This window comes from Durio zibethinus, chromosome 12 (genome assembly GCF_047325235.1).
Source record: "Durio zibethinus cultivar Kanyao isolate XHJ-2024 chromosome 12, ASM4732523v1, whole genome shotgun sequence".
Classification (NCBI taxonomy): domain Eukaryota; kingdom Viridiplantae; phylum Streptophyta; class Magnoliopsida; order Malvales; family Malvaceae; genus Durio; species Durio zibethinus.
This window is the reverse complement of record NC_143173.1, coordinates 3,239,755-3,266,547: the sequence shown is the minus strand read 5'-3', so window position 1 is coordinate 3,266,547 and position 26,793 is coordinate 3,239,755. Positions and strand designations below refer to the sequence as shown.

General features: G+C 32.4%; 2 protein-coding genes across 10 annotated transcripts; one reads left to right on the top strand and one right to left on the bottom strand.

The window, feature by feature from the left end:
- Positions 1 to 9,327: 9,327 nt before the first annotated feature.
- Positions 9,328 to 18,885, bottom strand: LOC111295840 (WUSCHEL-related homeobox 11-like). 9 transcript variants are annotated; one of them, XR_016346828.1, is made up of 3 exons: positions 11,190 to 18,885; positions 10,216 to 10,391; positions 9,328 to 9,613 (listed from the first exon to the last, which is right to left on the bottom strand). XR_016346828.1 is itself a non-coding variant. In XM_089769081.1 (3 exons), the coding sequence occupies exons 1-3, from the start codon at positions 11,769 to 11,771 to the stop codon at positions 9,596 to 9,598; spliced, it is 753 nt and encodes a 250-aa protein (XP_089625207.1). In that variant the 5' UTR covers positions 11,772 to 18,879; the 3' UTR covers positions 9,328 to 9,595. The 9 variants fall into 9 exon arrangements, 7 of the variants coding, with proteins under 7 accessions (XP_089625207.1, XP_089625204.1, XP_089625206.1 ...); XR_016346829.1 differs by having other exon boundaries at positions 10,216 to 10,402; positions 11,213 to 18,885; XM_089769081.1 differs by having other exon boundaries at positions 11,213 to 18,879.
- Positions 18,886 to 22,636: 3,751 nt separating this feature from the next.
- Positions 22,637 to 25,565, top strand: LOC111297427 (cation/H(+) antiporter 4-like). Its single transcript, XM_089741599.1, has 3 exons — positions 22,637 to 22,897; positions 23,003 to 23,995; positions 24,180 to 25,565. Exons 1-3 carry the CDS (start codon positions 22,637 to 22,639, stop codon positions 25,302 to 25,304), a joined length of 2,379 nt encoding a protein of 792 aa, XP_089597725.1. The 3' UTR covers positions 25,305 to 25,565.
- Positions 25,566 to 26,793: the final 1,228 nt, after the last annotated feature.

Sequence of the window (26,793 nt, the reverse complement as noted above, 5' to 3'; positions counted from 1 at the left end):
AGCCATGATATTATGATATCTTGTTGTATATTAAGAATCAACAATACCTCGACTAAGCAACTAAGAATGATAAAAAAGTCATCAGGAGATTAGCTATGAATTTCTTTCTGGATGGTGATGTTTTGTATAAAAAGAGTTGGGATCATGTGTTATTAAGTTATGTAAATAAGATAAGGCAAAAAAGATTATTGAGAAAGTGCATGATGGAATATGTAGAGCATAAACAAATAGACATATGATGGTAAGATAGATCATAAGAGTTGGGTACTATTAGTTGATAATAGAGAGTGACTGTATTGACTATGTTAAAAAATATCATAAGTGTTGGATCTGTGATGATCAGATTCATGCTTCGCCTACTGCTTTACATGTGTTAGCACCACTTTAGCCATTTTTTATGTAAAACATGGATGTTATTGTTATTATTACCCCAAATGCCTTTAATAGGCATGGGTTCATTTTCATGATGATAGATTATTTCATGAAATGAGTGAAAACAGCTTCATTTGAAAGTATTACATGATCTGTGGTCCACAAGTTCATAAAGAGAGAAATCATTTATGGATATGGACTTTCAAAAAGAATCATTTAAGATAATGCCAAAAATTTAAACAGTAAAATGATCAAGAAAATAAGTGCCTAGTATAAGATCATACATCATAATTCGATGCCATATCACCTGAAGATGAATGGGGCAACTGGAGTGACAAACAAAAATATAAAAAAATTTTTTAAAAAAATGACCAAAACTTAAAAAGATTGACATGAAAAGTTATCATTTGCTCTACATGCCTATCGAACATCAATGCATACCTTTACTATGGCAACCTTATTTTCTTTGGTTTATGGGATAGAAATTGTATTGCCGATGAAAGTTAAAATCCCATCCTTGAGAGTTTTAAAGGAAGTTGGATTAAAAGAGACTGAATAAATTTGAGAGTGCTATGAGCATTTAATTTTATTGAAAAAAATATACTAATAGCACTGTGTCGTGGTTAGATATATAAGAAAAAAATTATAATAGCTTATGATAAAAAGGTCTGACCTCATTATTTTAGAAAAGAATAATTGATTTTGAAAAGAATTCAACCAAGCCAGCATGATAATAGATGAAAGTGGACTCCAAATTAAAAGGGACCATATGTGGTGAAAAAAGTTTTTCCAAGCAGAGCATTAATAGTAATAGAGAATAATGGAGATGATTTATCCAATCCTATAAATTCTAATGTTGTGAAGAAATATGACACTTTAAAAAAAGGGTAACTTAAATGAGGAGGATACAGCATCGAATTTAAGAACTCACTAACATGAAAACTAGCATGTTCTAATGAGCTATGAGTTGTTAAGTGCATCAAGTGGTTGAGTTTTCAAAAAGACTTTAAGATGTATTATCATGATGATCTAAATGTGTGTTTTGGGCATTGTTACCCCAATAACCCATTTTTGTAACATTTCCTCTTTCAATGGCCAAAATTGTTTAATCATTCTTTTCAAATAGGAGATATTTCATTTTATTCCTTGTGTCTTTCTTTTAGTGCTTATGTTTCATTTATTCCCAATCTATTCCTGTTCTTTTTCTTTAAATACCTTGTAATGGAAAAAATCCCAATCCATTTCTGTTCTTTTCTTTTGAATACCTTGTAATGGAAGAAATATGTGATTGCATTTTTACTTTTTGAAATTGAAATAATGATTGATAAATAAATAATAGCATGAAAGATTTCTACATTACCTTGGAAAGGTCGAAAATGATAAAGGCAAAGGTGAAATGTTCACAGCCTGGTAAGGACATGGCATTTGGAAATGGAAAAGAAAGATTTCTTTAAAATAAGAATATGGGTGTTAGCATTGAATAAAAGAGATGATTGAGAATCAAATCGGTATGGTTTTAGTGTTCGAAGCTTGAAAAGTTCAAGGTCCAAAAGAAAAAGGCTTGAAAACCTGTGTACCATAATGAAAAGATATTAATTGACATATACATAGCATGTATTGCATTTAGGAATGCCTAGTGCATGAATCTAGAAAACATGGATATTGCAAGATCTCGCATGAAGAAGATATATATAAAGATTTCCAGTGAAGAAATTTCAATTTCTCATTCGAGAAGAAACCTGAGATAAGATTATAATCCTTGAAAATAATATTTTTTAGAAAATCAATCATAGTCAAGAAAGATTTTTAAATTGTGAAGCCTTTGTTCAAATAAGCATTTTTCAATATTAGGAACAATTTGTAAGATCACCAGGAATAATCTCCTAACTTCTTCAGACACGATCTATAAAACCTCCAAGTATGTTCGTCAAAATCTTTAGGTGTTTATTTATTTTTAAAATTGTAAGCCTCTATTAAGAAGAGCCTTTATTTTTAAAATTGTGTGTCTTTGTTATAAAGAGCTCTTATTTTTAAAGTTGTGTGCCTCTGTCACGAGGAACCCTTATTTTTAAAGTTGTATACCTTTGTAATGAGAAGCCCTTATTTTTAAAGTTATTAAGCCTCTGTTGAAAAGAACATTTTATATTTTTTAAAGTTGTTGAGCTTTTGTTAAAATAAGCCTTTTATATTTTCAAAGTGATTAAGCCTCTGTTTAGAGGAGCTTTTATGTTATTCAAAAAGTTTGAGTATCTTTTTAAAAGAGTTTCAAACAAAAAAAAATCTCAAGTCAGTTATTTGGAAATATATGAGTTGTTTACGTTTTTTCATAATTTTTATTTCACAAGAAGTGTGCAAAGAAAAGCAACTATAAACACCTCAATTTGTTTGGGATTGTAACTATTTGATTTGTTCTTGTTAAATGTTTAAAAAAATGAAAAAAGAAAAAATTAGGAGAGTTTGAAACGGTTAAGTTTGTCTGGGACTTTTTTCTTTAGGTTATAATGTTTAGTTTAAAATTAAGGTTTGAAGTTCAAATTGAAGTGAAATTAAAACCCTTTTTTTTTATTTAGGATTCTTATAATCATATCCTTATAAATACAACCAAAATCAAGCAATAAGGGGGGATGAAAAAATCACAAACGAATTAGCAGCAAAAGATTGTAAAAAGCAAAGAAAAAGAATAGAAAATTTTTTTAAGAGTTTCTGGCAAAAAATATAAATATTTTGAAATTGGGGAAGGTTTGAAAATTTGATTGAATTAGATCAGGGATATTGGAGGATTCTGAAAGGAAGATAATTAGTTTGAAAATCTTTGCAAGTTTTTTTAAATTTCTAAAAAAAATTTTGGAAATTCTAGATTTTATTGAATTTTTTGACGAAAAAGGTTGACTTTTTTGGTGACTTCTTGTCGTGATCTAGGTTTCATTTGGATTTTCGATCACATTCAAAAAATTCTAAAGAGAGATACAGAAAAGATAGGGAAAAAAAAGGGATAGGGGAAAATCTGAAAAAAAAATTTGGGCTTTTATACCTTATTGAAACTACACCATTTTGAGAAATAAAAAGGTCTAAGATCTGCACACTTTACCAGTTATGAATTTGACACGTAGCGTGATCTGGTTTGTTACCCACCTCCAACTGCTGAAGCTTGAGTTGAGCTAAGCTATCACCCTAAGCTGCTATAGTCAATCGATTTCTGCAACCAAGCTGCTTCATCTAAGCCAAGTTGAGTCTCATATACCGAAACTCAACCTCTAGGCCTGTACATCTCCAAGACTGGGGCATGCACTAATCCGACATTCTAAATTAGCCTACTTGCCTTAGTTTACACCATTGTGAGGTATCATTCGCTCTGGCCCTTCTGACCTCATAATTTTATCCCACAAAAGGTGCCTCACAAGGAGAAGAATGTGTGAACCTTTTATATCCTAGGACCAACTCTAGTACTCAATTGATATGGGATTTTTGGCTTCACTTTAGGACTATGACATCCTCCCTCACTCCATTGATGGCCCATTGTCCTCGATGACATATCACTAGTACCCTTAGAGTTGGCTTTGATATCACTTATCACTGGTCGAGACTCAACCTCCAGGCTCGTGTAACCCTAAGACCATGGCATGCATTCATCCGATGTCCTAGATTAGCCTATTTATATCGGTTCATACCTTTGTGAGGTATTATCCGTTCTAGTACCTCTGGCCTCACTATTTTATCTCATAAAAGATGCCTCACAATGAGAGGAATGTGTGAACCTTTTATATCCCAAGACCAACTCCAGTACTTAACCAATGTGGGATTCTTGGCTTCACTTCAAGACTGTGACACTGAGCTTTCTTCTTTGGTATTTTTTTATTTTATTTCATTTTTTATTTTTATCTTATATTATTTATTTAAGTTTCATGAATCTTCCCAAACTATTAAAGGATATTTATGGTTTTAGTTTTCAATTATGATTTCTACCAAATAATTAGAAATTTTCACAATGAATTTTCAAAAAATAAATTTTCAATCCTACCAAACGATTAAAATATTCAAATTTTCGTTAAATCTTACCAAACTATTGAAGGATTCAATGACTTTGGTTTTAAAAAAAATTATAAAAAAATTTTCAACAAAAATCCTACTAAACGATTGGGGAATATGCATTGATATAAAATCTTATCAAATAATTGAAAGATTTTATTGATTAATTTCAAAAAAATGATTTCTTAGAAAATATGTTAATGAATCTAAAAATGAAGTTTCTTCATAATGGAACATGAGTCTCTATGAATACTCCTAAAGTAAAAAAATTATCCTAAATTGCTATCAAATTATTGAAGTAATTTTAAGAATAATTTTCAATGTTAAATTTATTAGGTAAATACAAACACATTTTAAGGTTTGGATAATATAAAATCAAACCAGTACCATCATTTGATAGGCATTGTGAAAGTACTATAACCTTTCTCACACGTAATCGTACTCCTAGATCTAGTCTTGATTTCGTAGATTTAAAATCTACCTTTTAAATATACCAAAGTTAAGCTTGAGATTTCTCTTTAAAAAAGGATAGATTCACTTAGGTGATCAATTGCACCTAAATAAAAAATATCGGTGGTAACTCCTAAAGTCAAACCTAACTATAAGTTCACGAATTTATAAGTTATGACACGTACAATTTTAAATTATAATTAATTAATTATGCTATAATGATAGGAGATGAAATGATTTGCTTCAACACATAATTTTCAACCGTTGTTATTATATTTGGAGAGATATTTTCTATGTCAAAAAAATAATAATAAGTCATTTGCATTTAAGCAACTTATCCTTATTAGGAGTGACTTCTGGACTATGTGGTAAAGACTATTGGGTTTGGAGATGCACAATTTATTTTTGAAGCAAAAAGTGAAAAACTAATGAACAAATAGTTGAATTCAGACCCAAGATTCTAGAACAAATGATCTACTTGAATTAATGTTCTTAGGCCTTTCATCAATCTTCATTAATCTAAAATGGGTTTTATTCATCTCAATTGTGTTTACAACACTTCTTCCAAAGATTTTTCAAAATTTCCTTGATAACAGTTTCTAAAAAATCAATAGATTTTTTTTTCATAATTGTCATTAATAGGATTGGAATATGATCACTAAAACTTAGAGTGATACACTTATATCACTTGAATTAAATTCAGAGACTTCGTTTTTAGCAACATTGGGGATGTTGGCAAACTAAAACAGAAAAAAACACACAAAATTATATGATCATTAACTCTTGCAATCATCAAAATCAACCCTCAAATTTTCACATTCTCCATCCTGCAAAAACCAATAGCAAAGGCAATACCATTGTTGATAAATTTCATTCTTTTAATTTGTTTAATCTATCTTATATTTTATGGGAAAATCAATTCTTGAATATTATCCTAATAAGTTTCAATGTCACTTAGTCTCACAATATTTATTCAATCTGATTAAAAGTAAATTAAACAGATGGAAATTTTGCTTTTTAAGTAACCTTTCAGGTAATGTTGGCCATCCTTTGACAACTTGATCTGTCATTTCCTCTTTAATTAAATGAAAGAATCTTTCAAATAAGTGTTAGGTTAAAAAATCTCAATCTAATACAGCAGCGAAAACGAAATCAAACGATCAATCAATCATACAAGAGACAGTAATTTAATGTTCGATCCAACTGACCTACGTTCATGGATGAGAAATAAGATCCACTAGTTGTAGAGAATTACAAACATATATCAAAATATATCTACCACTCAACAATCAATACTCATAGACCCTCTCAATCTCCTCTAGTCCTATGGAGTATTTTCAACCTAAACAAACACAAACCTATGTGTACCCTTTCAATACAATCAAATGCATACCTATATGCACCCATACATCATATCTATGTGGACCTTCTCAGTCTCTTTTAGTCCACTTACAAACAAACATACACACCATAAAACATAAAGCCACAGTACTCTTATGAGGTGTTTATCTCATAAAATCCTACAACTTTCTTACATCTTTTTCTCATACCTAACCTTACAAAGACTTCACCTATTTATAACTATATAAACTTGCCTATTAAGAATCCCTCTCATCTTAGAATTCTTTTTCTACAAGTCAAACTTGCTTATTAAGAATCCCTTTCCTTTTAGAATTCTTCTTCTAGAAGTCTTTTTGTCCATCAAGCAATATCTAACAAATCCTAAATAAATCTCTAACAAATTTCAAACAAATCTTTTATAGGATTTGAGTCATTATTTCTAACAATCTTCACATTGACTTAAATTCCATCAATCATCTGTCTTCATGCTAGATATGCTTGGCTCTACCTACAATGAAAGTCTCACAATCATTTTCTCTTGTGTGTCTTCATGCTTCACATAAATTGATCCTTAAAATATAAACTCAAAATTTTTTCTTAAATCGAGCTCCTCTAAGCTTGTCTTTTCCCATGTTTTGAACCATGCTCTGATATCACTTGTTAGGTTAAAAAATCTCAATCCAATCACACCAACAAAAATTAAATCAATCAATCACACAAGAGACAGTAATTTAATGTGATTCAATCCAACTGACTACATTTACGGATGAGAAATAAGATCCACTAGTTGTAGAGAATTACAAACATACATCAAAATATATCAACCATTCAACAATCAATACTCATAAACCCCCTCAATCTCCTCTAGTCCTATGAAGTATTCTCAACTTAAACAAACACAAACCCATGTGCACCCTTTCAACATAACCAAACGCATACCCATATGCATTCATACATCACATCTATGTAAAATCCAATCACACCAGCAAAAATGAAATCAAACAATCAATCAATCACACAAGAGACAGTAATTTAATGTGATTCGGTCCAACTAACTACATTTACGGATGAGAAATAAGATCCACTAGTTGTAGAGAATTACAAACATACATCAAAATATATCAACCACTCAACAATCAATACTCATAAACCCCCTCAATCTCCTCTAGTCCTATGAAGTATTCTCAACTTAAACAAACACAAACCCATGTGCACCCTTTCAACACAACCAAACACATACCCATATGCATTCATACATCACATCTATGTAAACTTTCTCAATCTCTTCTAGTCCACTCACAAACAAACATACACACCCATAAGATGTAAAGCCCCAGTACTCGTATGAAGTGTCTATCCCACAAAACCCTACAACTCTTTTACATCTTTTTCTCATACCTAACCCTGCAAAGACTTCACATATTTATAACCATACAAACTTACCTATTAAAAATCTCTCTCCTCTTAGAATTCTTCTTCTACAAGTCAAACTTACCTATTAAGAATCTTTTTTTTTTAGAATTCTTCTTCTACAAGTCTTCTTGTCAATCAAGCAATATCTAACAAATTCCAAATAAATCTCTAACAAATCTCAAATAAATCTCTTATCGAATTTGAGTTATTATTCTAAACAATAAGAACCATATGACATTTTAAGCAACAAAGGTACGAACCATGACATGGAAAGTAAAAGACTGTATAGAACAATGAGTTTGATCCTCCTTAGCTTCCATTACATTTTACCAATATTAATATTCAACATTTTCTTTTGTTATGATTTAAAAAAAAAAAGAAAAGAAAAAGAATCTATTTATTATAAATTGTGGATCTTGGTATGTGAATGGTAGAATAAATAAGAGTTAATTATACTTTTGTACTTAAATTTTAGAAAATATATAAATTGGTATTTAAAAATATATATAATTTACATTCTAAATTAATTTCAAATAATATATTATTTTAATACAAATTCTAATACTGTTAATTTAATTTTTTATGGTATCTAACTAGTATAATTTGTTATATACTTGTTATTTGTTAAATAAAAGTATTAAATATTTTATAAAAACTTTATTTAGATGTAATGTGATAAATAATAATTTATCGATCCTAAACAAATATTTTTATAGTTCAAAAAAATATTTATTTATTTATATTAAAAAAGATGTTGATAGTATTTGTGGTAAATACATAACATAATAATATTTGTCAAAAGCTATATATAAGCTGATATAGCTAGTAGGATTAGATTTTAAGTTAATATGATAACTAATTTGAAAGTTTAGGTGCAAATTATATATTTTATTTCTTTATATACCAATTTGTATATTTTCTCCAAATTCAAGTACCAAAAATGTAATTGATTCAATAAAAAAAGTCTATGAATAGTTTGAAAAGTTACCAACAATAATGTGATCTATTAATAAAGTGTTAAAACTTTAATCTCAATGATTAGGTTCAATTCCTAATAGAACAACTGTTTGATCTATTAATAGAGTATTAAACTTTTAATTTTAATAATTAAATTCAATTCCTAACAATTCCTAGTATAAAAAAATAGTTTGAAAAGTTGTAGGTGATTTTACCCCTATTTTTCAACAAGTAAACTTCCTTTAATTATGTTTGCCGCCATTGACTAAGTTTCCTACTTGCTCCTCTCAATTCCCTCTATTAGCTAACATTTTAAGGCAATTGCTTAAGTTATTGGGACGATCGAATGAGAAAGTTTTGACATGTGGAATCATGAGTTAATTTAAATCTTAGTAGTCTTCTTCTTCTTTTTTTTTTCTTTTTTGGCCAGATATTAATCTATTTTGTTATCCTAGAAAAACTAATTAACCCTTTGAGATTGCCATTTCCAATTGGGATAAAGCAATTGCAATAAGGAAATTGAAAGCCCCAATTGATTGACTTAAATGCCTATAAACGGACAGATTTCTATTATTTGAAACAAGGAAATATCCTATTTACATGGTATAACAATAGCTGGAAACCATGGAAAGCGATATGTATTGGAAACAAGAATATCATTTTAGGCATGTATGTAATGGCAGCATTATCGGGGCGTTTGGTAGTAAATAATTAATAAGTTTAATTATGACATATATTTGATGCTATCAAGATTTGAACCTAAGTTACTAAAATTAAAAGACTAGTACTTTATCAACAGACTGCGAACTGGTTATATATATACACGAATATATGTATCCCATGCTTTCACTAATCTCTCTTGGGTTGTAGACAAGGTTTCTGTTGATTTATGTGATTTTAGGTTGACTAAGTTCCTATAAAACAAGAGAATTAAACAAACAAGTAAAAGGAAAGAAATTAAGGAGACATAAAAATAAACCAAAGCTGCTAGGGAAACTTTGGGTGTTGTTGCATACTTTGCAGCTTTAATTCCTCTTCAAGTTGTCCTTGAAACCTGTAATCAAAATTTTCTTTATATCCAAATTAAATGAGAATATGAGATGTAATTGGTACATTTCGTACCATTGAGGGTCAGAAGATAAGTGCAATTATACTTTCTAAGCATTAATATTGAATTTAAAATTAAGTTTACAAACCCTAAACAACATGAAATAATTATACCGTATATATTCTAAGCATATCTTTTAATTTTATAAACATAATGATTGTGTGCGCATGTGAGAATCTTTTTAGAATTCCAAAAAATTCCCTCTCAGTTTGGGATTTTTGTGTTCTTTGTCTTTGAAAGAGCTTTAAAAAGAAAGTACAACTATATGGAATAATTAATGGAACCAAAATCTCTATACTTCTCAAGTTAAATTTCCTAATTTAGAGACAAATAAAAGTATGTGTTAAGATACGGCGGAAAGGAAAATTGAAGCAGACATTGCAAACAGATAAGAGAGAGACAACTGTATACTGAGGTGAGGAGATGTATAGAAGAAGAACTGTGAAATCAAAATCATTGAAAAACATAGAATTTTACAGCAACAGTCTGATGTAAAACTCTTGGTGCCTGTAGAGCTAGGCACTTAATTATCTTCCAAATGAACTTACCAGGAAATAGCTCTCGCCAGGCTGTAAACTCTCAAGTGAAAAGCAAAACTCATTCGTGGGAACAGGCACACCCGAGGAGTGGACCAACACTACATCTTGACTAAACATGGCTTTCATGTCAAGTGGCCCCCTTGGAACTTCTGTTGGCACTCCATTGATGAAGACTGTGATGAATCCTGAAAAGCAGCTAAAAGAATCCCAGTAATTACAAGGGAATCCATGGCTTAGATTCACAATTAACTTTATTCTTTTCTACTATTAGTCCTGCAGATTTCCAGCTTTAGGTGATCAGTTGCAGGATTTCAGCACTTAATAACTGCAGATTAGATGCTGAAAATCTGCAAACTGAACTACTGGTGTAACAACAGTCTATTCTCCAAATTTAATGCTAGCTTTTAGGTCTCAAGACTCTGTAAAGAAATTGAGAAATCAATTTTAAGGGTTTCCTTATCATTGTTTCCCTTAAATATTGGAAGAAAGTAGAGAATCTTTAAGAAAACTCGAGAAAAGTGAAGTGTTTGGCTTAGGTTTTTTAGGTTTCTTCAATCATTAGTTCCTCCTGTATGACATTGATACCCCTTCAAAACTCAAAAATTTCTTGAATCAGGCAAGAGAAAGGTTAAATATGAAAATATATATATAATGCAGCATATATATGGGGTATAGTGCAGCTTTATTTTCAAACACTAACTAAATACATTGTTATATCACAAGAAAGTTACTGTTGTAGAGCCTTTATTCTCTGTCATTTTCAATCTTAAAAAAGAAATCTGACTTTTCAAATTCATGAATTTTATAACATAAATTTGGGAAAAGAAATTTTATAATTTTTAAGTGGATGACAATAATCCACAATATTCCATCAACTTGTCATTTTTAAGCCAAACATAACATAAGAATAATTTTATAAATTGCATGAAAAAAATTAAGATGCAAAAGAAAATGTTAGTAAGTAAAAGAAGGAATTAACTAACTCTCTGATCTGCCAAGCAATTACCAGATTGGTAGTGCAAATTCGAAGTTTCTGATGGGCACAAAACTGATGTATCACTCGAGCTTTGTCCAATTTCTTGAAACCCCATTAGAGCAGACATTGAGAGAAGATTTTCCATTCCATCATCACCCATAACACCACAAGAAGAAGAGGAACCAACTAGGAATGAAGGTGGAGAAGAAGAAAAATTAGACAGAGAATTTGCAAACCCCATAGCAACACCACTATTTACATACTGAATTGCACCACCAGCAAGTAGTTGTGCTTGGTTATTTCTATGTTCCGCTGCAAGGCTAGCCTGCAGTTGTCGTTGTTGGCGGCGAGACCTTGAACGTCTGTTTTGGAACCAGTAGAAGACATTAGCATCCCCAACAGAACCAAATTTCTCAAGCAGCTTTCTTATTCTCACAGTTTCACTTTTAGGAGGGTTTACCATACCACTATTAAAGATGGACTCAAGTATGAGTATTTGTTCTGGCTTTGGAGTCCACCTCGACCTCACTCGTTCACTTCTCTCTGAACCATGGCTCGGACTATTAGGATCTGGAGCTTGATCTTCCATTACTGTGATGAAAAAAACAAAACCCCCCCAAGAAGAAAATGCCCTTGAAGCTGAAACTTAAGTTTAAAATATAGGAGAAAAAACAAAAGCACATGAATACACAGCTAGAATACATTAGAGAGGGGTGAACTTATATAAAGACCCTGATGGAATGTTACTTTCTAAAGTTACCAAATCACCCTCATGTTGCTTGCACCTCCTAGAGTTGAAATTACTTCATTGCCTCTTCAAAGCTTTATCAAAATGTTCTACCTTCTTGCTCCTATTTCCCATCAATCGACTCAATTCTAGCTAGATAGCATTCCCTGTTTTAAGAATTTTTTATCCTATTATTCAAACTTTTTCATCTACTTTTTCACACTTGACAAAAGGTGAAAAGCATTCTTTTTGGTGGGTTTAGACTTGGTCTATCAATATTATTTTAGATCAACACTGAAACATAATTAGGTAGCAGTCAAGAAAATGCCAATGTTACACGTTTTCCCCCCTTTGAATAGTAATTATGTGACTAAATGGTAAAAAAAGAGAGAAAACATGGGAAAAACCTTGAAAAGAGTGGCCAAATGGTAAAAGAAACAAAGAAAAAAAAGGGAATGCGAAAGGGTTGGAGAAGGTAAACTAGGGTTTCAGCTATATTGCAAGTACATGTGAAGGAATTATGCATGGAAAGCTGGGTCGGTGTAAAGGGAAGAGACAACTTCTTTTCTTTTCTTTTTTTTCATAATAATAAAATCTAAAAGGAAAAAAAATCCAAAGTGATGGTCAAAAAATGGTGGAATAATTTATTAAGGGGAGGCGGGTGTGACATCAAACAAAAATGGCTAGTGGCACTGCATGTCATTTTCTCATTGAACTTTTCATATTAAACGACGGGACGAAAATGTCTTAAAGGTTGGCTTAAAATTCGAACACCTGGTCCCTGCCGTCAAATCTCTCTCACTTTCTTTGTATTTACATATATTCATATAAATTAAAAAAATACTACATCATAATATATATCATGCATATGAAGTTTATTTATCTATAAATAGTAGAATTAAGAAACAACTCCGGCTTTCTCAGTTGCAGATTTCGGTCTTTGGTTTTTTTTTTTTCCTTTTTTTTTAATTAAAGACTTTTTATTAATAAATGAGCATACATTGCTAAAGCCATGCTACAAAATCTGATCTTCTATGGACTCCAAGTTTAGCAAGGGAGTCAGCAAAATAATTAACTTTTCTGAATACATGCACAAATGAAATTATCTTTACATGAGCAAAAAGATTATGCAGCTTGTTTATGATGTTGTTGTACTTCCATGGGCTTTTAGATACTGTGTTTAACCAAGAAGTAACAAGCAATAAGTCACTTTCAACAATAATTCTCGGGAAGGAGTCATTGTTTGCCTCAACGATAAAGGATAGAGTTTCAAAGACAGCCAACAATTTCGCAAAGTTTGAATCTTAAATTCCTTTACGTTTTGGAAAATAATAGGATTACCTTTACCTTCGTGATCTCGAAGAATACCTCCGATGCCTACTGGACCTGGTTTGCCAATTGCCGAACCATCACGTTTAACTTCCACGTTCCTTCTGGTGGAGGGGGCCCAATCAATGTTTTTCCATGCTAGTTTTGTATTGCGCCAAACCGATATATCCTGGATATTAGAGACCACGTCCTGGAAAGAGAAGCTTATCTCTGGGATTTTGGCTTTTAGCCACCATCCAAGTCTAATACATATCAGGTTGTAAAGTTCATCTGTTGAGAAGGTTTTTGATTGAAAATCTTTTCGTTACGTGCCAACCAAACTGACCAAATGATAGCATAGAACAGAGTATCCTATACATGTTTGTCACCCTTCTGCATGGCCAGGCAATTCCAAGAGAGAAAGAGGAGCTTGAGTGTCCCAGGAATAGCCTAGAAAATATTCCATTGCCCGCAGTATTTGTTCCACAATTTCCAAGAGAAATGGAATCAAATAAAAAAGTGGTTGACAATTTCAGTCTCCTCGCAGAATGGATATTTAATTTTTGCGTTCCTTAGTTATCTTATTTAAAGCACGTCCTAACTGGATATAGCCTTTAGAGCTTTCCATACAAAGACTTCTATGGTGGAGCAATGCCTTTCCCAATGAGCTTTTCGATGGATGCTTCGTGAAATGATGTTTTCCCCCAAATCTTGTCTGAGTGATTTGGGACTAAAACGCCATTGGTAGCGTGAATCCATATAGATCTGTCTGAGGTCGAGGTAGACAGTGAGACGGAGTTTAAAATCTTGAAGAGGTCTTCCCACTGGTCTTTTTCCCAATCAAAGAGGTTACGCCTCAATTCTATGTTCCATTTCCAAGTCTGATCGTCTCATTCTCCAAATTCCTTGATGAAACAATCTTTTTTTTTACGGTAAGAGCATATATTCTTCCAAAACTAAGTTCAATAAGTGGCCTTCAATCCATCTGTCATTCCAGAAATGGATCTTAGAGCCTTCACCTATATAGAAAAAAAATTGGAATACATGATGTTATATAACTCCTCCACACCGTATGTTTTGAATGTCCTTCCAAATACAAGAGAGAGAATGGGGCGGGCGAGAAGCAATCTTCAATGAGTAGTTTATACTTTTCACGGATCACGTTCCTCAACAAGGTGTTCCATTCTGTACCAAAATTCCACGGCTTTTAGACAATGGAGCTTGATTAGCGTACTGCAACTTAGCAATCCCCAAACCGCCATACTTTTTGCTCTTGCAAATCATTCCCCAGTCAATCAGTCTCAATATTCTCTTCTCCTCACAGTCACCCCATAAGAACTGCCTCTGGATCTTTTCTAGTTCTGCAATAACTCCACAAGAGGCCTTAAACATACACATGTAACACACCAGAAGATTAGAAAGAACAGATTTGATTAAAGTAAACCCTGCCTCCCAAGGATAAAAGTTTGCTTTTCCAAAGGCTAAGTTTGTTTCTGAAAGTGTTGATAACTGGCTGCCAAGTGGGTCTGGGGTTGCCTCTTAAAAGAAGGCCAAGATATTTCATAGGAAAGGAGTCAACCCAGCAATTGATTTTCGAAGCCCATTCTTCCAAAATCAAGGCTTCAACCTTGATACCAAACAAGGCAGATTTATGAAAGTTTACCTTCAAGCTTGAGGCCAATTGAAAACAGCAGAGGACTTTATAATAGCAAGTAAGTACTCTATGTGGCTGACAGAAAATTATTATATCATCAACGAATTGAAGATGAGAGACCTGCAAGTTCCCATGTCCCACAGTGATTCCTTGAAACAAACCAGTTGAAACAGCTTTTCTAAGTAGAAAACTCAGCCCTTCAGCAACAATGTTGAATAGGAAAGGCAAGAGTGGATCACCATGGCTGAGACCTCTTTGCAGCATAATTGAATTGGAAGGGAGCAGTTTATGAGTACCAAAACAGATGCATTACATAAGCAGCCTTGAATCCAATCGATCCATTTATTACCAAACCCATGCGACTTATAATAAAGAAGAGAAAGCTCCAGTCACTACTGTCAAAGGCTTTTTCAAAATCTAGTTTGAACACCAAGCCACCGTTGTAAGACTTCTTGATACAATCAACAGTTTCGTTTGCTATTAAAACACTATCCATGCTTTGACGACCCTTAACAAAGGCCAATTGAGAAGAGTGGATTAATGATCCCATGACTCTGCACATTGCTTTTTTGGACCAAGTGCGTTGAATGAGCTGTTAACTCCTTTTGGGATCTTTGCTGTCCAATGAAAATCCTGCAGAAACTCCATTATCTTCGATTTCAACAATGTCCTATTTTTTTTTAATGAAGTCGAAGTTGAAACCATCAGGCTCCAGTGCTTTATCGCTACTGCAACCTATTACTGCCTCACATACTTCTTTTTCGTTGAAAGGGAATTTTAGCTGCTGACCCTGAGCAATAGATAATTTTTCTGGGTGGTCTAAATTAGAGAAGGTGAGACTTTTTTTTTTGTAAAGCTAAGATTTATTAGATTACTAATCAATGGCACATAAATGGCCAATGAAGACCATCCCAGACGCCTAAACTCATCTACCATTGTACAACGTGGGAGATATTTTGTTATACAGTTTGCAGGGACTTAACAGATCAAACCTGCTACTATGAGTAACACTAGCTGCTATGATCCTAACACCACACAACATAACAATGATCTCTGTCAACCCCTGGTTTGGAGCATCCTCTAAACCATTTTCCTCTCTGGCTATCTTTTAGATAAAAACCTCGTAGTTTCCCATAAGTTCCTCAATTTCAGTCAGTATAGACCACAGCTCCCATGGGCAAATTTCTTTTCTGGTACACCAAATTATTGCTACTAATGAGTCTGATTCAATCACCAATTTCTTATTTCTAAATCTATCCCAATTAACGAACAATTGTAGAGCTATTTTGACAGCCAATAATTCAGCCACATTGGAAACTTCACTACCAAGAAGAGAAGAAAAACTTCCTAAGATTCTGGAATTTGAATCCCTCAAAACACCCCCACAACTCCCTTGGCCTGGCTGTCCCCTCACTGCACCGTCAACATTGAACTTTAGAACTCCTCCCTCGGGAGGGCTTCATGAACTCTTAGGCTTTTCAATTTTTTTTGCTTTAGGTGGGGCACATTGTAGGGGTTGATCCACCATGGAGATTCAGCTATAAGAGCATCCTCATTCAAAGCTTTAATCCAGAACATTGATCTAAGTTTAACCAAAAAAATTAACTCTCCCACATTTAATTGCTTATTTTCAAACACAGCTTTTATGCTCCACCAGTCAATGAACTCACACCAGAATAAATACATCCAATCACAAGAGAACAGAACAAGGTTTACTTCTTCAACAGTTTGATTACACCATGGGCGCATGCAGTGGGAAGGAGTAAGAGGCATACCTTAACTTTTCAGGAAAGACTTGGTAGGTATTCTTTCCACGATGACTAACCAGAAGAAGCATTGCACCTTCGGAGAAATTTTTAGCTTCCATAAATGGCACAGTTCAGGCATTGCTAACGATTGATTAGCTTGCTCCAACATTCTAGACATTTCTTCACCAAGAATCTCCCTATCTTATCTTATTCCCACACAATTCGGTCCCTCTTGAATGATAAAGTCTGATACCTTCCAAACTTTTTTGCAGGCTCAGCAGATAGGTTCTTTCCCATTCAAACAATGTTCTTCTGAAAAAAGACTCCCAATCCAAGTGCATAAATTTACCATTTTGAGAATAGTCTGCCACCTTTGCATGTTTGTCACTTGCAAGCAGGAAAAGTCCAGGAAAGGATTCACACAACAGCTTATCACCACACCACTTGTCAAACCAGAATAGTGCTTCCTTCCCATCACCTATACACCATCTACAGCTATTAGTCCCAATGAATCTTTGAGCTCCTTGATCCTTTGCCAGACTTATAATATCCTTCCAAACCACCAACACTTTCTTTGTTTTTTCCACGCAGGTGAGACTTGTTCCATTTCCTTTCTTGAAATGCTCTTTGGAATAACATTCAACAGCTTGCTTAATTTTCTTGGGAGTGTTTAGTCACGTGCCTCGAAAGGATAAGTTACTCAGGAAAGTATTCCTCCATCTGCTTTTGGTTAAGCAATGAAAAAGTTTTGTGTTTTTATTTCCTTCTTGGAACCACTTAACTCTAGCTTTCTGACTCCAAGTTCTTCCTTCAATCCTCTGAAGCTGTCAAAGCTCGCCCCTTTTGGAATTGATGAGAGAGCCGATTTCCTTATTTGTAGGAGATTCTTCATGCCTTTTTTCCAAATCAGCAATTTCCTTGTTGAGAGATTCCACTGAGCCTGATATGCCCCCCTCTTATAGCCATTCCACATTTTGATGTCTCTCCTTAACCATTTCAATTTCTGTTGTAGCTAAAACTCACAAATCCTTGTGTTGAATCATTGTTCCATTTTTTATCCACCAAGCTATTGAACTCAGCATCATCAAGCTAACCATTAAACAGCCTAAAAGGCTTAGGTCCCCAGTCAACAATGTCTACTCCTAGGCAAATAGGAACATGGTCCGAAATAGAGCAATCTAGACACCACTGATTAATGGTTGAGATGGTAGACAACCAGTTAGAACATAGCAAGAATCTATTGAGCCTGCTCATAGCCATGGAGATACCTCTTCTGTACCATGTAAATGTCCTTCCCATAGGGAAAGATCCACCAATTCTACAAAATATGTGAAATTAACAAAGTCATAAGCCGAACGATCAACATCAGAGATACCCACCCTCTCATCCTCATTTAACACTGCATTGAAATCTCCTGCATAGCACCATAGCTCATTATCGTTGTTTTTTAAATCTGCCAATCCCTCCAGAAAAATTCTCTTTTCTTGAACCTCATTAGAAGCATAAACGTTGACCAAATTAACAGCATCCGAGCATTGGTAAAAATTTCCTTTCAGCCAGATATAACGATCGTTAACTATTACAGAATCTACCAGGAATTCAACCTCAGACCACATACAATTCAGACCACCTGACAACCCACAAGCATCACTATGAACAAACCCGATTCCTTTACTACCCCAGAGCTGACTGATAATTCTGTCTGAAACCCCTATAAATTTTGATTCTTCAATATCGACCATGGAAGGCTTTTCTTTGCATATAAGCCTTTGAAGTGCTCTTATTTTTTCCTTTTTACCAATACCTCTAATATTCAGGGAGATAATCTTCATATTTCAACCAAAAACCCAAGAGACAAAGAATTAAAATCGTGGGATTAAAAACGTACAGGACTTCTGCCCAGTTGCCCTCTTCTTTTTCTTTGTTCACCAGCTTGTCAATATTATCCTCCTCATCTCCATCGATAGCTAAACCAAGCAACTTTCCCACTTCCATGGTTTTTCTGCTTCCATCCTTAAAACTCCGTTGCGGCTCCTGATGTCTTCATTTGAAAAGATGGCTTCCTCAAGAATTTGTTGCTTCAACTCGTCCCTCTCTTTTGCTCGGCCTGTCAAACTACTTTTTCTGCCTTTATTATTTTTTTTTTTTCGTTTGCCTTAGTTTCCAAGGATTTGTATCGTGTAGATGCATCGTGGTTTGGTTTTTATTCGGTAAGGGCCAGCGACAAAATGGTGCTTTGTTTTTTTTTTTTTTTCTTTCTTATATGTTAAAGGAATCTCAATAAGTTTGGATATATATATATTTATACATATATTAATTTGTATGTAAAAAAGTCGATGCAAAGATATTAAATTATTATATAGTATAAGAATGGTAAAATAAGATATAAATATATATATGTGTTTCATAAATCGATATAGGGTGTTAAATTCACGAATTCTTAGATTTAAAAAAAAAAAAGATTTTGGAAAACAAAATTTGGAGAAAAAAGTATGATTCCTAAATTTTGTTGAACTTAAAAAATATAAAGTTTTTGTATTTGATTAGAGGAATGTACGATTATTTAATAAAAATTTTTACTATATTATTTTTAATATATATAAATAACATGTGATATTTATAACATGTGAGACATAAATAACACATGAATAAACTAATGATTTATTTAAATTTTTATTTATTTAACATGTAAGTTATGTATTTGATATTTTTGTTAAATTATTTAAGTTAAATTATTTTAGATTTTATTGCACATATATTACATATAATAATAAATTTTATATGTAATAATAAAATTTTATTATAGTGTAAAATTTTTTATATTTTCAATAAAAATCATGTTTTTAATCTTAAATTTGTTGTTTTCGTTGAAATTTAAGAATTATAAAAAAATAAATTTTTTCAAATTTTCAACAAAGAGCATTTTTTTTCTTAAAAATGTTATCTTTATTTAATTATGAAAAATAGTTTTTTTTAATATTTTCAATAGAAAAAATATTTTACCTTAAAAATGTCATCTTTTGTTGAATTCTGAAGATTAAATAAAAAGCAACATATAAGTTATTATGTTTTTTAGGTAAATAATATTGTTTGTATAGTTTGAAAATGTAATTAAGTAAGAGCAAATGAGGTAAAATTTTTACTTTTCCTCTGGAATTTAAAAAATTTCAGGGAAAGGAGAGTTTTATATTTCCCCTATTTTTCCCTTTTTGAAGTTGTTAAGAATTTAAAAAATTTTAAAAATCACATTCCGTAAATCAAATTAAGAAATTAAATTACAAAGAGTAAAATTTCAACTAAAAGTCTTTCTTTTTTTGAATGAAACAACCCTTAATATATAAATATTTTATGTCAAAAAGATAAGTGATGGTTGTTAAAATAGTAAATGCACAAGCAACGCTTATTGATCTGAGTGACAAGAACTCAATTCTTTTTAAGTAAAGTTTTGATTTCGAAACTTATGAATGGAGAAGACAAGCACTAGGAGAACTTGTTTTCTTTATGAGATTTGATCCGACTCGACTTCAGATTAATCAAGACTTAAAGTGACTACAAAATTTCGAAGAGTTCCAAACCAAAAAAAAATAGTAAGTGCATATACTTTACTTAAATAGTCGAATTTAAATTCATTTTCCTTGATTAAAAAATCAAAAGACGAGTGATATAAGGTTTAAATAGAAATAATTGATCCTTCACTCATCAATTCTCTCTATAAATAATTAAAATTTCCACATCAATGTGAAATAGAAGTCGTATTACAAAGTACATAATGAAAATAAATGACAAAATTGCACTTAAATAGTCCAAGGCATTTGTACAATATTAATACTAATAAACAATAAATTTCAAATTTTATTTCAACTTCTAATCAATATAATGTAAGAAACTTTTACAATATTATCAATATATTTATCTAGTAAATTGATTTAGTGGTAGAAAGATTTTATTGGCTTATATCTCTTTATTTATAGAACTAAAAATTGAAATATGGAATCGAGATTTAGTCCAAATATTTCTCTTACTTCCTTTAAGAGATGAATTTTCACAAAATTAAAGTTTAATCATAAAACTTACAAAATTTTCATTGTTAATTTTTTTAAACTTTGAATTTCTTTATAAAAAAAATCAAATATTCTTTTCTTTAGAATTGTTTTATTTGACAAAAAGAAAAGCTCATAAATGCAAATGTAATTATAAGTTTGAAAAAAGAAATTTAATTTTGAGAAATTTTTTTTAAGATATATATATGTGTGTATGTGACACTCCAATTCTATATCGAGAGATTCTATAGACTTGTTATGACATACAAGTAGATACTTAAACTTAAACTTGTAAAACGCTTTTTGTGAAACAAAATCATAAGATTTTCAGGTCAAAAAAGTTCAAAACCTCGCAAGTTGAGTGCAAGTCTCCACAAATGGTAACAAAGCAATCACCAGTCAAACATGAGCTAAGTGCTACACTGTAAGATTCACCTCTAAAATCTTGTGGGAGCTAAGTGTTATACAGTGAGAATCACTTTTAGAATCCTAATATATGGTGTGATCTTGTGATCTGTGTGTACTTTGTGTTGGGCTTAATGAGAACGTCATCTGGTATGATCATGTGATCTGTGTATGTTTTGTGTTGGGTTTGCCCAATGTTTAATGTGATTTGGTAGATCTGTATGCTTTGTGTTAGGCTTAATGGGGATGTCAAGTTTTAAAGAAAAAAGTTTGTAATGCCCCAATCTCATATTGAAATGCTTTTGAGGATCTGCTATGATATATATATATAAATTTAATCCCAAATCTGTGATGAGTTTTTCTAAGATAAAACTGTAAGATCTTTGGGTTAAAGCAAATAATATCTCACAGGTTAGGTGTAGGTCATGCCTCAAACTTGAAAATTTAGGACGTAACAACGTCACATACTCATGAGACGAATCTCACAAGCATGCAAGGCAACAGATATCAAACTAAATCAAAATCTCAAAAATAATACTTTACAGAATCTCAAGTCCATAAATGGTATCAAAGCAATCACCATTGAACAAAAGTTAAATGTTATATCGTGAGAGCCATCTCTAGAATTCTACGAGAACTAAGTGCTATAAGATGGGAGCCACCTCTAAAATCCTTATGCTAGTGTAATGTTGTGATCTGTGTGTGCTTTGTGTTATGCTTGCCCAATGTTTGGTATGATTCGACAAATTTGTGTATTTTATGTTAAGTTTGACGGGAAAGTCAAGCTCTAACGAGGAAAATTTGTGACACCACAATCCTATATAAAGAGATTCTGTGGATCTATTATAATATATATATATATATATATATTTGGTGTGATTCGATGAATTTGTGTATTTTGTGTTGAGCTTGATGGGAAAGTCAAGCTCTAACAAGGAAATTTTGTGACATTCCAATCTTATATAGGAAGATTCTGTCGATTTGCTATAATATATATGTATATAAAAGCTTAATGCTAAATTTGTGAGGTGTTTTTTGTAAGATAAAATCGTAAGACTTTTAGATCAAAACAAATAATATCATACAGGTTTAAATTTAAATCTCTACTTATATATTAAAGTAGATCCACAGAATCTCTTGATATGAAATTGGGATGTCACAATATATATACATGCAATAATTAAAAGTATGTTAAATGAGTACTTGAGGAAACTTAAAAAGGAAAAATAAACTTTATCAATAGGATCAATTAATTGGCTTATAAAAATTTTGCTGCCTCAAAGGAAGATAAGTTAGTTGGAAAACAGAGTTAACCATTAGGAATTAACTATAATACTAAAGATATATGGTCCAAGTGATAAAATTAATTTCAGTTTGTGATAGGAAGTTTGAAACAAGAATTTGTTAAACAAGATGTTGGTCCACTTGATTCCAAACCAAGAATAATAAAACTGAAAAAGAAACAAAAAACTTTATATAAGAAATGATTCCCAATCCCTTTATCCATCAATTCAATCTTTTCTTTATCTCTTTTCTTTCCGCTCCCTTCAATATCTTTGTAGCCAATACACGATGGCATTTAATAATTCAAGATCGTACATCACTGGAACGGATGGTTTGAGAATAGAGGAAGAGGTCTGTCTTAAATTTCCTCCCAAAGTAAGCTCTCCAGGCTTGGTTAAGCTGCTTTGGGAGAAAGGAAAGAACGAAAGCCTCATGGATTTTGCTGGACCAAGACTTCATCTCCAGATGGTTGTCACTTTTCTTCTGACTCAAACAATTCATAGTATGCTCAAATTCTTGGGATTGCCAATGTTTATCTCCCAGATTCTTGTACGTGCATGATCTCATATGATTATTTGTTTTTTTGTTCATTTTAATAGTTCATTCACAGCCCGCGAGAAAATTCTAATAAAGGGTTGTATATTCTTAATGCAGGCAGGGATAATACTCGGACCTACGGTTTTCAAAGATCCCTATTCGTTGATTACAAGGTCAGAGGATAGTATTGCAGTTCTGGGTACGGTGGGATCCTTGGGCTATGTATTCTTTTTATTTTTAAGTGGGGTGAAGATGGACGTGAGCATGGCATACAAGTCCGGAAGAAAGGCCGTATGTATTGGTTTCCTAACAGTGGTGGTGCCTCTGATATTTTGTTTGATAACGATTAAGGCCCTTCACACAGAAGGCGACTTGTTTACAAACAAAAGTTTTTTTCTTGCTGTAACATATTCCGGGACTTCATTTCCGGTTATACATTGCCTTCTTAACGAGCTGAAAATCCTGAATTCGGAACTTGGTAGGCTAGGACTATCAACAGCACTTATTGGTGACATTGTGTCACTAGTTCTTATGAATGTTAGCCAATGGGTGAAGATTGGGCTTGAAAAAGGAATAGAAGTGGTTCTGATTGATTCTGGACTGTCTATAAGCTTTGTTTTATCCGTTGTGTTTGCGTTGCGACCTATGATGAAATGGATGGTGAAACACATGCCCGAGGGTAGCAAAAAAAATGATATACTCCCTTATGCCGTCATTTGGGCGTTCATGATGTCACCTAGGATGACCGAACTATATAGAATATTCGTTCTCTTTGGCCCATTTATTCTAGGATTGGCTGTTCCTGATGGACCCCCAATGGGATCTGCTCTTCTCGAAATATTGGACCCTATTATTTCAGGATTGTTTTTGCCTTTGTTTGCTACAACATGTGGCATGAGGGTTGACTTGTCTTACCTCAAAAAGAGTAACGTTTTTGCAACGCACCAAGCAATTGCAGCTATAGTAACACTTATTGTCAAATTTGGGATTTCTCTGATGCTACCTCTATTATGCAAGATGCCCATGAAGGATTCTTTAGCACTTGCTTTTATAATGATAACCAAAGGTATCGTTGAGATGGGTTCCTATAGCTTCTTGAATGACACCCAGGTACGTATTCCATCTTTTGTTTTTGGTCTTTTCAGTATATTCATGTAATCATTGGCTCACAACCACGCATACACAAGTACAAGTATTGATGAATTAACATTTGTTAAAAGATAGAGTAAGCTAATAAACCTGAAAACTTGAGACCTATCTATTACAAACACCCATTCACTTAAAACAAATGCAGGTGATATCGGAGGATATATTCGCTTTCATGAGTATTATCATCATTGTGGTAGCAAGCATTGTGCCAATACTTGTGAAAAGATTCTATGATCCATCAGGGAAGTATGTATCCTACCAGAAAAGGAGCATCATGCATTCCAAGCTCAATGAGGAGCTGCGAATGATTGGTTGCATTCACGTACCATGTAATGTCAATTCTATCATTAACATTTTGAATGCCTTCTATCCAACCAGAGAAAGCCCCATTCATCTTGATGTCCTTCACCTTATTAAGCTCAACGGGCGAGCCACACCAATTTTTATCGCTCATAAAAAAAACATGAAAACCCTATCCAACGAATCATATTCTGAGAACGTAGTCCTCGCTTTTAATCAGTTTGAGCGAGATAATTGGGAAGCTATATCAGTGAATGTTTTCACCGCAGTCTCTCCACCAAATTTGATGCACGAGGATATATGCAACCTTGCCATGGACCAGCTCGCCTCTTTTATAATACTTCCATTTCACCGGAGATGGTACATCGATGGGAGCATTGAATCAGAAGACCAAACCATAAGGAGCCTGAACTGCGATATCCTAGAAAGAGCACCTTGCTCAGTCGGCATCCTTATTGAAGGACGCCGACATCTAAAACACTCCAATTCTAAAGATAAATCATCACCAGATAACTCGTCATCATACATCATTGCTATGATCTTCTTGGGGGGTAAAGATGATAGGGAGGCTCTATCGTTAGCCAAACGCATTTCACAAGACAAAAGCATTAGCTTAACTGTAATTCATCTAAAAGCTGCAAACGGTTTAGGCTCCATCTTAGATGAGTCTGACAGAATGCTTGATGATGAGATGTTGAAGGATATTAGGGAAAGTGCATATAATATAACATACATTAAGAAGCAAGTAAATGATGGACCTCAAACTTCAACATTTCTTCGACCCATTGTGGATAACTACCAGCTTATCATTGTTGGGAGACGATATAACCATGAAGATCCCCGAACTCTTGGTCTCCAAGAATGGACAGAATTTCAAGAGATTGGGATTATTGGAGACTTGCTTTCATCAGCAGATTTTGGTGGCAATTATTCTGTGTTAATTGTGCAGCAACAACAAATGACTGCATAAGCCCCAGCACAAATGATCTTCCGAAGTTGCCATTTGCTTCCTCACTCGTTTCCTTTGTAGTGTACACTTGTAAATTTGGGACTTACCTTTGGGTGTTTCTAACAACATTAAAAACTTTTATTTCAGTGTTTGACGCAATCCGAGTTGTAGAGAAAAGAAAATGGATTGATTTCTCAATTCTTTATTTATTTCTTTTTTTAATTTAATTTTTCCATGATGCGAAAGTAGAATAGAATATTATGTGAATGCATGATTAGGAAATTTAATACCCTTACTTTGATTCATGAATCTAGTCTTCAACTAGTTAAAGCAATCTTTAGATGTTAATTTAAGACAAAAACTCAGAAATGATGCGTTAGATCACGGGATTGGTAGAAACAAAAATAGACAAGGAAAGGTTAAAAATAACTATATATATACATAGAGATGATAACGAATTGAGTCGGAATAGATTTTTATTTGTTTCTAATTTGATCCAATCTAACTTGATGATTTTTTTTTTATATTCGAACTCGATCCAATCTAATATTGTATAAATTATATCCGATTAAATTTAATTTAAAATTAATAAAATATTTATTTTTAAAATATAAAATATTATTTTTAATATAAATATAAAATTATATAAATATATATAATTAAATCATTTATTAAAATTAACTTTTCATATATATTGGATCAAGTTTGTCTAAAATCCGACTCACAAATCTGACTTCAACTTTTTTTTACTATTATTTAATCCGAAACCTAATTTTTTTTAAAAAAAATTAAATCTTAAAAAATTGAATCGAATCGAAACCCATCAAAGATAAATTGAACTGTCATTCCTGAATAAGCGTTTTTTTTTATTTTATTCGTTTACTGATTATTTAGAGTGCATCGGTACTTTATCATTATAAATCATAAACTTAAGATTATTAGGGTAGAATTTCATTATACAATGGTTGATTATTTGTCTACTCATACTTTACTAACCCAATTGGGCCAACAACCCTGCTACTGCCCCTTGACGGTTGAAGTATATTTTTAATGACATTGGAATCCTCAAAAGCAAGCTTAAAGGTGACACCTTGAATCACGTCTCTCCAAAGGCAAATTCTATTGCAAATAAGCTAGCAAAACTTCAACCATTTAGAGCATAAGCATGTGGTGATCTCAACAAGTTTATTAATTTTTTTTTTATGAAGTATTGATTATGAACAATTTAGAAATAATATTTTGATGCAAAAATAATTTCATAATTATAAATTTTTGTAAAATATATTTATTCTAAAAACTTTATTTATAAAAAATAAATAATATCAAATATATGTATATAAATTTATAGATAAAAAATACCTTAGATAATAATAACAATACTTAATATAAAATGGATCTCATAGCGTATACAATCGATTTTATGACATACTTCAACATGTCAGGACAAAACTTATATAAATTTTTATATATGAAATTTGTGAAATTTTTTATTAAAAATGAGTAAATAAAA

Bases quoted from the DNA above. Each gene is read 5' to 3' on its own strand.
- LOC111297427 (XM_089741599.1), top strand. From the start codon at position 22,637: ATGGCATTTAATAATTCAAGATCGTACATCACTGGAACGGATGGTTTG. The intron at 22,898-23,002 runs GTACGTGCATGA...TTCTTAATGCAG, and splicing joins TGTTTATCTCCCAGATTCTT to GCAGGGATAATACTCGGACC. The intron at 23,996-24,179 runs GTACGTATTCCA...AAACAAATGCAG, and splicing joins GCTTCTTGAATGACACCCAG to GTGATATCGGAGGATATATT.
- LOC111295840 (XM_089769078.1), bottom strand. From the start codon at position 11,771: ATGGAAGATCAAGCTCCAGATCCTAATAGTCCGAGCCATGGTTCAGAG. The intron at 10,392-11,212 runs GTAATTGCTTGG...GCTGCTTTTCAG, and splicing joins GAATTTGCACTACCAATCTG to GATTCATCACAGTCTTCATC.